The following is a 12833-nucleotide window of genomic DNA, read 5'->3' on the forward strand; positions in this document are numbered from 1 at the left end:
TCAGCCTCCTGTTCCCCAGGCTGAACAGCCCCAGCTCCCTCAACCGTTCCTCATCACGCTTGTGCTCCAGACACTGAACAGCTTCGTCACCTCCTCTGCAATCTCTCTAGTGCCTCACTGTCCTTCTCAAGATGAAGGACCCAAAACTGAACACAGGATTTGAGGTGCAGCCACACTAGTGCTGAGTGCAGCGGCAAAATCACTTCTTTAGTCCTGCTGGCCACACTATTCCTGATACAAGCCAGGATGCTGTTGGTCTTTTTGGCCACCTGAGAACACGCTGGCTCCTGTTCAGCCACTGTCAGTCAACACCTACAGATCCCTTTCTACCAGGCAGCTTTCCAGGCACTCTTCCCTGAGCCTGTAGCGTTCATAGAGTTGTTGTGACCCAAGTGCAGGACCCAGCACTTGGCCTTGTTAAACCTCAGACATCTGGCCTCAGCCCCATGATCCAGCAGGTCCAGATCTCTAGGCATGGCCATCTTCATGTCCCAAGTCATGAGGAATGGACATGGGGACCTCAGTTCAAGGCAGAACATCCTAGTGCTGCATTCAGGCCTTCATGGAACCTGCAAGAAAAGCTGATGGTGTTTGTACTGAGTCGGGTTCATCTTACGTACATGATATGCATGCTCATATCTCATCCATACAATGGAAACATTGGCTTCTGACCTACTCATTCAGTGTCCTTGTGTTGAGGGATGAACAACCTCTCTCAGCTGGGGTGAAGGGCCAGTGCAGGAAAAGGTGGTTTTGAGGGGCTGGTCTGTGGTGACTGTGCTGGGCCAGTTTCCCCAGGTTGTCCCATGACCATGGGCACACCCCAGCCCCTGCTCTGCTGGTGCTTCAGGGCTCTCCCAGGAGGCCTGGCTGGGAGAGGACACTGCTGTGTGCCAGCCCTGCACACTCACACACTTCAGCCATTCACTGGTATTTTCTTGTCTGGGGCATTTGCCAGTTCAGCCCTCCCACCCCCTCCTGAATTGTGCCACCCCCCTGCCCTCTCCCCAGCCGAGCCCGGCAGAGCAGCCACACTGGAACTGGAACTGGTCCCACAGCAGTGGGGACCAGTGAGAATGAAGGACAGTGAGAATGTTCATCCAGCCAGCATGCTGAGTGGGTCTCCAGCACAGGCAGCTTGCAGACCCAGGTCCAGACTGGCTCCCCAGGACAGCATGAGACATTTGGCCTAGGAGATCCTCAGGAAGGTCCTGCGGCCACAGTGCCAGGGCCACCTGCCCCAAGCTGCCACCTACAGCAAAGGGTTTCTCTTTCCATGTCTTTCCTGCAAACATACAGTGCCCCATTCTTCTCCTGGAACATCCCGTCTCCCCACAGAGCCCTTTCCCAAGAGAGCTGAGCTATGCTGACCTGGCCAGCTGTTCCTGCCCCGCTTCCCACACTCCATACAGCTCCGACCTGGCGGTGCTGCTCTGCAGAGCAAGTGAGCTGTGGTGCCCAGGGCCATGGGGTGAGTCCGCAGATTCACGCTGGTCAGGATGGGAGGAAGACCCAGCTCAGGGTGGCTCCTGCTCACTCCCCCTCCACACACAAACATGGTTCCTGCAGCCCCAGAGGTCTCAGAGGGAGGATTCTGGGCAAACAAGGCACTGCAGTGTCCTTTATTTCATTTATACACACAGAGAGTACAGCTCTTTATTTAGAAAAAGACAACGGGTCACACCAGACATGTAGATACGGACATAGATATAAGATGAAAAACAATTTTACTTGTGGGTAGCATTAATACAACAAAGAATACCCAAAACCAAAGAAAAAAAAAAAAAAAAACAAACGTACAAAACTCAGGTTGAACTAGTAATGCGTTATATTACAAGTGACATGCAGAAGCGGGAGGTCACTTCATTACAGCTTTTGAAAAGCAAAGAGTCATCACTTTCCTTATAGACTCCTTGAGCTCCTGGTTCCTCATGCTGTAGGTGAGGGGGTTCACTGCTGGAGGCACCACCGAGTACAGAACAGACACCACCAGGTCCAGGGATGGGGAGGAAATGGATGAGGTTTTCAGGTAGGCAAACATGGCAGTGCTGATGAACAGAGAGACCACGGCCAGGTGAGGGAGGCAGGTGGAAAAGGCTTTGTGCCGTCCCTGCTCAGAGGGGATCCTCAGCACGGCCCTCAAGATCTGCACATAGAACAGGATGATGAACACAAAAGAGCCAAATGCTAAACAGACACTGACCACAATAAGCCCAAGTTCCCTGAGGTAGGAGTGTGAGCAGGAGAGCTTGAGGATCTGGGGGATTTCACAGAAGAACTGGCCCAGGGCATTGCCCTTGCACAAGGGCAGTGAAAATGTATTGGCCGTGTGCAGCAGAGCAGTGAGAAACCCAGTGGCCCAGGCAGCTGCTGCCATGTGGACACAAGCTCTGCTGCCCAGGAGAGTCCCGTAGTGCAGGGGTTTGCAGATGGCAACGTAGCGGTCGTAGGACATGATGGTGAGCATAGAATACTCCGCTGTGATGAAGGAGACAAACAAAAAGAGCTGTGCAGCACATCCTTCATATGGGATGGCCCTGGTGTCCCACAGGGAATTGACCATGACTTTCGGGACAGTGGTGGAGATGCAGCCCAGGTCGAGGAGGGCGAGGTTGAGCAGGAAGAAGTACATGGGGGTGTGCAGGTGCTGGTCCCAGGCTATGGTGGTGATGATGAGGCCGTTGCCCAGGAAGGCAGCCAGGTAGATGCCCAGGAAGAGACAGAAGTGCAAGAGCTGCAGCTCCCGTGTGTCTGTGAACGGCAGGAGGAGGAACTGGGTGATGGAGCTGCTGTTGGACATTTGCTGCCTCTGGGCATGAGGACCTGTGCAAGGAGGAAAAGACAGTGACAAGTTAGAGGAGAATAAACAGGCTGTTTCTCATGGAAAACCCCCTCCCTGATGATGGGATGTATCTGCTCATTCTCTCTTTCTACCAATTGAGAAAAACAGTTCATCACAGTTTAAAATGCAGCTTGGGCATCTGGTTTCCATGAACACACGTCTGGGGCAAAATCCACTGAACTGGTGTCAGAACAAAAACTGACCCACACTCGCACCCCAACCCCAGAGAGCAAGAGCACCAGGCACAGGTGGAGAAACAGGGAAGGACACTGCAGTGCTATCAGAAAATAAAGCAGGGACAGAAAGGCAGATGGACATGCTGTGGAACCTTCTCCTGACCCGGCTGTGCTGCTGCAGCTCACATAATGACACTGGGGAGCAAGTACTTTTAGCACTTTTTTTGAGTACCCCGTTCCAGGAACCCTTCACCTGGAGGTCCAGCTGCTGAGGTGGAGACTCGTGACCTGGACCCCATGGCTTTGGGGCAGAGGGTCTGCTGGGGAGGAGAGGAGACGAGGGGTTGCACTGGGAAATGTGTCTGAACTGCAGGGAATGGCAGGGGAGCCTGAATCCCGTCTCAAGCATTTCAGGTTGTAGTTACCTCTCCCTGCCTATGTCTGTGCTGCCTGCAGCTGTGTCTCTGTCCCTGGTCTGCTCCCTGTCAGTGTCACAGACCCCGTCCCACCCGCTGTGTGCTCAGCTCTGTCCTGCTCACACCTCTTGGCACTGCCCAGGGGCAGCTCTGTGTGTGCAGGGGCTCAGGAGCAGCTCAGACCAGTCCTAATGAGAACTGGGGTCTCAGTGTCTTCTCCAAAGAGAGAAATAAATCCCCATCGCCCACTGCACACCCAGACAACCAAGAGTGGAAAACTGAAAGCACAGACTCCTTCCCTTGTGGCTGTTGCTGTATGGATGTCGTCGTTCAGAAGGACCCCCTGCCATGTCTGTGGGGGGATCTGGAGCTCTGAGCAGCCCTGACCCACACAGCCCCCTTCAACCCCACAAGCTCCCTGCCTGCCCTGCCGGGGGTCGCTCCTTCCCCCCACAGCTGCTGCCATGGGATCTCCCGGGCAGGCTGAGCGCTGACCCTGGCAGGCGGCAGAGTCCCTGCCCGGCACAGCCCTGGGGTGCAGGGACCCTGCTCTGCAGGACAGCCCTGGGCACCCCTGGGTGCTCACCCGGCTTCACAGCTGTTCAACATGGCCTGACAAGAGCCCCGTCCTTACAGATCCCACAAGCTGTGCCTGTGCCAGTTTTAGGAGATGCCTCCAGGAGCTACAGCTGCACTGCCCTGCACCAGAGACTTACCTTGGCAAAGGCTGCAAAGGTTTCTCCTCCAGTGAGCTCTCAGTCATCCTCCCAGTCCTGACCACCTTTAATCTCTCTCTGCCTTGCTCGTCTCCTGAGATCCCCAGGCAGAGCCCTCAGCCCTGCTGCGTGTGCAGAGGAGCTGCTCCTGGGCAGAGCTGTCTCTCTGCAGCGCTGCCGCTGCCATGAGCTCCCTGTGTCCCAGGAGCCCAGCACAGCTCAGCAGCACAGGAGCAGCCCAAGGCACTTTAATGACCCCTCTGGTGGGTTTGGTGCTGAGTCCATGAACTTCAGACCCTGGAGGAAGGTGATGAAACTTCTCAAGAAGTCAAAGTTAGATTCAAACTCCAAAGTTTCTTGTAATGTTAATGGGTCCCACTGAGGGAACCTTCTGAGAAACAATATCCAGGTTCAGTTAGAGAAGAAAACTGGAGGTCATGAAAAGCACAGTAAAGGTGGCTCTGATGCTGAGTAAACCTGGTTGTGTTTCTTTAACCAAAAGACAAGCCCTGACCCCCAGCCCTGGGAAATCAGATCCTGTCCCTCCGACGTTGCCCAGGGCCCTTCCTGGGACAGGGTGATGTGGGGCTGTGCAAGGCCAAGGGCAGGACTATGGTCCCACACCTCCCAGGTTCCTGGCTGGGGACAAGGAGGCCATGAAGCCCCTGTGCTGCAAGGACAAGGTGTCTCCTCACAGGCATCAGAGGTGCAGACAACAGCCATAGCCAAGGGGAGAAGGAGCTCATGTCTGGTGGGGCTTTCAGCCTCTTTACATCCCTTGATCATCTCCATGACAGCCTGTCCTGTACTGTGGCATCCCCTGCACCTCTATCCCTGCAGGCTGGAGACATCCCCCCTGCTGCCCCACCTTGCTCTTGTCTGAGCATCTTCTTTCCTTTGCTGAGATCTCTCCATCCTCCCCAGCTGGTCCTTGAAGCACAAAGCCTTGGGCTGATGCAGACTCCCTCTGCTGACCTGCTCCACCACAGCACTGCCCTTCCACTCCCATTCCTTTCTGCTCATGTCCAGCCTGGACCTCCCCAGCTGCACTTTGGGCCATTATTTCTTTCTCAAGCTCTTTCCCACTATGCAGAAAACCTCCACCATCTCTGAAACCACCCTTCAAGCACTCTCAGGCTACTCCTGCACTGCTGCAGCCTCCCCAGCGCTGCTGGGCCAAAGCAGCCCAGGTCCCTCAGCACCCCACACCATGTGCACAAGGTGCTGAACCTGCCTTGGCACAGCCCTGCACTCTCCAGTTCCTCCCTGCTTCTCCAAACTGGGAAGTCGCACACTGGCACACACCCGTGTGTGTGGGTCACACCAGTGCTGAACCGAATGGGATGAGAACTGCAGGTGTCTGGGTCCCCACGCTCCTCCTCATGCAGCCCCGTGTGCAGCTGCCTTGTTCATGGTGAGCGTGCACCATGGGCTGGTGTGGGGACCTTGCAGTGCCCAGGCCCTTCTCCTCAGGGTCACTGAGAACTCGTCATTTCACCTTGTCAATATTCAGAGATTTCTGATGGGCGAACACCAGATATTCACAAGGTCTGGACTCTCCCTTGACTGAAGTTCCATTTGCTCAGCTATTAAAGTGTGGAGAGTTTTTGGGCCATGTGCTGTGAACAAGCCAGCGCTTGATGTGGCTGTGATGCAGGCTAGCACCTGCACGGATGTTTTTCCTAGAGACACCAAAGACTGAAAGGAAGTAAACAGAAGCTGGTCTGCCCTCAACCCAGGCTGCAGGAGGGGCTGCCATGGACAGTGCCCTGCAGCTAATCACCATAGTTGCGGGGGGAAGAGTGACTGCAAGTGTAACCAATCGTAGCCTGTGCTTGCTGCATGGCCTTTCAGTATAGAGTATATAAGGGTTGGAAAAACGTGGTCTGGCGAACATTGATATTCAGTGTTGTTAAGAGTACTTTAAAGGGTATTGATGTTAAATTCATATTGAATTAGACTCATTACTCTCGCCAGCCTGCCCGTCGTGCTCAAAGAGGTCCTGCCAGCAATTTTGCATTCTCCACATCGTCTCACGACATTAAAGTTTGCACGCAGATGGCTTATCCTGATGAGGGTGTCTCTCCCAACATAACAGCATGAGGCATTACAGGACACTATAAATATCATCTCCTGGGGAAAAAGTGGGGTCTTGGGTGTCTGATACTCATAATGCCAGAGGTCTGGAGTCAAAGGGATAGCTTCCCTTCATGTGGAATGTGTGGAGCTCTGCCTGGGGACAGACAATGTCAGCTGAACGTTGAGGAGTCAGCATGAGAGGGCAGAACAACATGGGCAGTGTTGTGGTGACTGGACATCAGCTACAGACTCATTGGTGAGGAAGAGGAATGAGATGAGGCCTCCTTCAGACAAATGAAAGAAGCCTCATGTTTCCAGGGCTGTGTCCTCATGGCAGACCTGAGATATCAGAATATCTACAAGGTACCAGCCATCCAGGAGGGTTTTGGAGCCCATTGACAACATTTCCTGACACGGGTGACTGAGGATTCGGTGGGGTGAGGTGCCCTGTGGGACTTCACACTTACAAACCAGAAAGAGTTGGTCAGGATGAAGCTGCAGGGCACAAAGGCAGCACACAGGAGGTGGAAGCAGGGGAAGCTTCAAAGGAGGAATTTAGAAACCTTGGCCATGGATGTGGGGATGATGACAAAGCTGGCCTGGACTTGATACCTGCAGGGGAGGCTGAGGGCAGCAAGATGAGCTGACATTGCTTCCTTACAGTAAAATAGTAGACAAGGTGAACGTGGGTCTGCTGCTGAACTTCATAGGAGTAGAATCAGACAGGACTGAGGTTCTTCATGGCTTCTTTGCCTCCATCTTCACCAGCAAGGTCTCCTGGGACCTTTGTTGCTGAAGTCAGGAGTCTGGAGAACACCCAGCAGTGGATGGGGCTCAAGTCAGGGGTGACCTGAGCAAACTCAGACACCGTTACAGAACAGGAGATGGGTCACTTGACCAGCTCCCTGAACACAAGTATCGCTGTGCTGTGGCACCTGAGATTCCCAGGAACACCCACCTTTTGGTGCAGAGGAGTGTGACTCCTCTTGAGCTATCCTGGCCTGTCTACTGTCTCAAGTGGTGTGTCAGGTACCCACTTTTCTGACATATTTTTTTGTCTACATGAGGAAATACTCCAGATCAATCATAATCGGAGATTGCTGATACCACCTCTTCTGGAAATGTGGAGGAGGGACAGGGGGAAGGAAATATAAGAAATTTGGCTTTATTGCTATTTATGATGGAAATGCTCTCTGTTTGGCTATTCCTGAAATCTCTCTAATCACCCACACCAGACTTGAAGCCTTTAGGAAAATGATGCACAGAGCCTTGGCTTGTAAGAGCATTTTCGATGTTAATGAGCCCTCTGTTGCCATGATCCTGAACTGCAGATACTGAAAGAATGAACAAGCGTCTAATGAAGTGAAAGGCAGAAGCAAACCCCAAGTTCTGAGGGTGTTTTGGACCCCACGAAGGGCCATCACTGACACAGCTGTGAAGGAAACAACCAGTGCAGGTCCCTGTCCCTGGAGAGTGGCGAAGGAAAGACTTGGAGACACTGGTTACAGGTGGTGAGGGCCATGTGGAGGTGGCTCTGATACTGAGGTGCAGAATGACCTTACAACCCTTGAAGTTGTAACGAAGGTATGTATTTTACCTATTTACGATATCAGACACACGGGGAATCATTTCACCTCATATGTGTGTATTTCCAGTAGCTGTGAGGTTGGTTAAATGCAGGAAAATGTTACATATTCATGAAAGTTCTAGGAACACCTGTACATATTCATAGGAGTTAAGGGTTAGCTCTCTGTTAGCTCTTTAAGTCTTTAAGTGTTAGTTCTTTAAGTGTTAATTAGTTAATTGTTAATTCCTTGTATCAGGCTGGTGGAGGTGAAGTCACCCTGCCCAGGGTGGGGAGGATGTGGCTGCCAGCACCTCAGTACCACCCTGGTGTGTACATGGGGACAGGCACAGTGGGGCACAAAAGGTGCTAAGGAGCCACCACTGCCCTGTTGGAGGCTCTGGATCTCAGGGGGATGTGCAACTGCCATGGTGGGGCATTGTGATGTCACAAAGAGCCCCGCACAGGCACCCCTTTAAATACGGGGCAGGGAGGCGGTCACCCCACCGTGGCCTGGTCCCGGTGAAAGAGGTGGCGTGGCCACTCTCACCACCACTGTGTCCCATCCCTGGAAACTGTGAGGCCACTAAGAGCCAAAACTTCCCATTCCTGGACACCTTGGGGCACTCAGGGTAAAATTTCCTGTCCCTGGACCCATTAGGGCACCAAGACCTAAAATGTCCCATCCCTGGACCCCTTGGGCCACCAAGAGCCAGAATGCCCCATGCCAGACCCCAGATATCCTATCTCTGGAGACTTTGGGCCACTAGGACCTAAAATGTCCCATCCCTGGATCCAAGATGTTCCATCCCTAGACACTTTAGGCCACACAGGCCCAGAAGGACCCCATGAAGCCACCAAGACCCAGGTTGACCCATCCTTGGAAACTTTGGGGAAACCAAGTCCTAAGATGTCCCATCCTTGCATCGAAGATTTCTCATGCCTGGAGACTTTGGGCCATCTAGGCCAAAGTGTCCCATCCTTGAACCGTGTGAAGCCACCAACACCCAAGATGTCCCATCCATGGACACTTAGGGCCACCAAGATGCAGGATGTCCCATCCCTGCACCCAAGATGTCCCATCTCCAGCCCCCTTGGGCTACCAAGGTCAAGATGTCCCATCCCTGGACCCTGTGAGGCCACCAAGACCCAGGATGTCTCATCTCTGGACCCCTTAAACCACCAAGACCTAAGCCCATCCCTGGACACTTTGGGCCACACAGACTTATAATGTCCATACTCTGGATCCAAGATGTCCCATTTGCAGCCATCTCGGGCCACCAAGACCTTAAATGTCCCAACCCTTGGATCCCTTAGACCACCCAAGCCATCCCTGAACCCCTTAGGCCACCAAGACCTATAATGTCCCATCTCTGGACCCCTAGGGCTACCGCAAGCCAAGTTGTCCCATGTCAGACCTCCAGTGTCCTATCCCTGGAAACTTTGGGCCACTCAGATCAAGATGTCCCATCTCTGCTCCCAAGATGTCCCATCCCTGGACACTTTGGGCCAACAAGATGTAGGATTTCCCATCTCTGGAATCTTTGGGCCACCAATACCTAAAATGTTCTATCCCTGGACCCCTTAGATCACCAAGAGTTAAGATGTCCCATCCCTGGACACTTTGGGGACACCAAGACCCAGGATGTCCCATCTCTGGACCCAAGATGTCCCATCTCCAGCCCCCTTGGGCCACCAAGACCTAAAGTTCCCCAGCCCATGGACCACCCAGGCCAACATGTCAATTCTGTGGATACTTTGGCCACCAAGACCAAGATGTCCCGTCTCTGGACCCCTTTTGGCTACCAAGACCAGCATGTCCTATATCCAGCCACCTTGGGCCACCAAAACGATGTCCCATCTCTGGACCACTTGGGCCACCGAGAGCCCGGATGTCCCATCTCTGGACATTGTGAGGCCACCAAGACCCCAGATATCTCATCCCTGGAGCCAGATTGTCCCATCTCCAGCCCCCTTAAGCCATCAAGAGCCAAAATTTCTCATCCCTTTATCCCTTGCATTACTCAGGGCAAGATGTCCCATCCCTGGGGCCCTTAGGCCACCAAGACCTAAAATGTTGCATCCATCCAATGGGTTGTGGGGGATCTCCAATGGGTTTAGGGATCTCCAATGGGCTGGGGAATCTCCAATGGGTGGGGGGGATCTCCATGGGGTTGGAGGATCTCCAATGGGTTTGGGAAGATCTCCAGTGGGTTAGGGGGATCTCCAGTGAATTGGAGGACCTGCAATGGGTTTGGGGGGCTCTCCAGTGGGTTTGGGGGGATCTCCAATGGGTTTGGGGATCTCCAGTGGGTTGGGGGGGATCTCCTATGGGTTGGGTTAGGGGATCTCCAATGGGTTTTGGGGGATCTCCAATGGGATCTCCCATGGTTGGATTGAGGGACATCCAGTGGGCTGAGGGGTCTCCCATGGGTTTGGGGGGGATCTCCAATGTGTTTGGGGGAATCTCCAGTGGGTTGGGGGGGATCTCCAATGGGTTGGGGGATCTCCAATGGGTTGGGAGATCTCCAATGGGTTGGGAGATCTCCAAGGGGTTTTGGGGGGATCTCCAGTGCATTCAGGGATTTCCAAAGGGTTGGGTTGGGGGATCTCCAATGCATTGGGGGGATCTCCCATGCGTTTGGGGGGTCTCCATTGGGTTGGGGAATCTCCAATGGGATTGGGGGGATATCCAGTGGGTTGGGGGATCTCCAATGGGTTTGGGAGGACCTCCAGTGGGTTAGGGGGATCTCCAGTGAATTGGAGGACCTGCAATGGGTTTGGGGGGAGCTCCAATGGGTTTGGGGAACTCCAATGGGTTTGGGGGGCTCTCCAGTGGGTTTGGGGGGATCTCCAATGGGTTTGGGGATCTCCAGTGGGTTGGGGGTGATCTCTCTATGGGTTGGGTTAGGGGATCTCCAATGGGTTTGGGGGGATCTCCCATGGTTGGATTGAGGGATATCCAGTGGGCCGGGGGGTCTCCCATGGGTTTGGGAGGGATCTCCAATGTGTTTGGGGGGATCTCCAGTGGGTTGGGGGGGATCTCCAATGGGTTGGGGGATCTCCAATGGGTTGAGAGATCTCCAAGGGGTTTGGGGGGATCTCCAGTGGGTTCAGGGATCTCCGAAGGGTTGGGTTAGGGGATCTCCAATGCGTTGGGGGGATCTCCAATGGCTTGGGGGATCACCAATGGGTTGGGGGTATCTCTAGTGGATTGGGGGATCTCCAATGGGTTGAGGGGATATCCAGTGGGTTGTGGGAACTCCCATGGTTTTGGGGGGTCTCCAATGGGTTTGAGGGGATCTCCAATGGGTTGAGGGGTCTCCCATGGTTGGGTTGGGGGGGTCTCCAATGGGTTGGGGGATCGCCAATGGGTTAAGGAATCTCCCATAGTTGGGTTTGGGGGATCTCCAATGGGTTGGGGGGATATCCAATGGGTTGGGGGATCTCCAATGATTTGGGGGATCTCCAGTGGGTTGGGGGATTGTGAGAGTTGGTCTGAAGATGGAGCAGTATTTGCCTGACCATCACCATCAAGAACTGAGAGAACTGAGGCCCTGACTGAAAGAACAGAAGGACAATGACTTGGAGAGAGGCCCGAGGAGAAGCATTGTGTTGAACTGGTTTCTCCAGTACGGGGGGGGCTCCTGCTTACAATGGCTGCTGTGTGGACTTTGCTGCTGCTTCAGCCAAACCAGCCCCCGCCTCCTGAAAGCTATTGTCATGAGGGTCTCTTTGACCCAGGGACAATAGCTGCCATCCAGAAGATGTGTTCTCACCTGCAGCCTCAGTTACACGTGTCCCTCACCTGCTCCCTCAATCAATGGCCAACGAAAAGGAGCATGCCCAGCAGCTCGCCAAGGGTCCTGAGGTCACCCAGTGGACCAGAGAGAGACCCCTGAATGCTGGACATGTTGGCAAAAGAAAGCGTGGATCTTTCGAGCCTGCGCAGTACGAGCCTGGGTTGCGAAATCAAGGCGGAGACTGGCCTAAAACAATAGGAGCAAGGGGGGGTGAAGAAGGATAAAAGGTGACTCCAGAATGGACACTGTTGAAGACCTTCCCACCAGAGGATCCTGAACCACGGCGGAGAACCGGCAGGACCAGAGGGACCAGAGGGACGCTTCTGGAACTGGACTGGTGATAAACGCAACCTCATTTCTCATCTTTACCTTTACTTTTCCCCGTTTCTTTCCCCTTTCTCTTTCTTACTCTCTCTCTATCACGTGCCGCTTTACGGGCAAATTAATAAAGTAACGCTATTTGATTGAATTATAATCCCTTGGTTTTTTGGTCACCTTAATTTTGCACTCTGAGATCAAGTTAGAAGAACCATCACGAGTCCATCATCGAATGGACCGTGACACCCGCCCGCTCCCATCCCTCCCGTACCTGCACACAAGCGCTGCCCCGACACAAACCTGCGCTGACACCCCGGCGAGGCAGCAGGAGGGCAGGGCGGGGGCTGCAAGCAGCAGGAGGACGGGGTCCCAGGGCTGCCGTGGGGCCTCACAGCCCCTGCTCAGGAAGAACACGGCTCTGTGGCTGTGACAAGAGTGCTCGGGGTCTGTGACGGCCCAAGGCAGCAGGAGCAGCCCATGGAGACTGTGGCCCTGGCAGAGCCAGAGGAGAGGGAACCCCAGCCCTGCGTGTCCCAGAAAGTGGCTCCGCACCCTGTGCCGGGCACTGGGGAGCACAGCTGCCTGCTGACCATCGTGGGAGGTGATCTGGGGTGTGATCCCCTCTGGGGCATCTGGAGTTTAAAGGGCACGGTGATGACCTTAGGGCTCACATCTGTGGGGTCACAGCCAGGACTTACCCTGGCACAGCAGCTCTGTCATGGCCTCTGCACTGTGGGACCAGCCTGGCCCAGGCAGGGCCTGGGGAAAGAGCAGCTGGGGAATCTTGGGGTGAAGAGATGGGCACTGGGGAGCATCATGGGACCTGTTAGAGAGTCATTTTGACTAGGAACTGCCTGTGGCAAGCAGGATGGAAACCACCCCAGGGGTGTTTTTTGGTCTCTGCTGCCCCTGATCAAAC

At 54.1% G+C, this 12833-nt stretch overlaps 1 protein-coding gene across 1 annotated transcript; it reads right to left on the minus strand.

The window, feature by feature from the left end:
- Window positions 1-1858: 1858 nt before the first annotated feature.
- Window positions 1859-2800, minus strand: LOC309446618 (olfactory receptor 14J1-like; the record flags this gene model as incomplete). The annotated part of the gene is made up of 1 exon (XM_082066483.1): window positions 1859-2800. The coding sequence occupies one exon, from the start codon at window positions 2798-2800 to the stop codon at window positions 1859-1861; it is 942 nt and encodes a 313-aa protein (XP_081922609.1).
- Between the last annotated feature and the right edge of the window lie 10033 nt (window positions 2801-12833).

The sequence above is a fragment of the Streptopelia decaocto genome (genome assembly GCF_964273445.1).
Source record: "Streptopelia decaocto genome assembly, chromosome: 15".
Lineage (NCBI taxonomy): Eukaryota > Metazoa > Chordata > Aves > Columbiformes > Columbidae > Streptopelia > Streptopelia decaocto.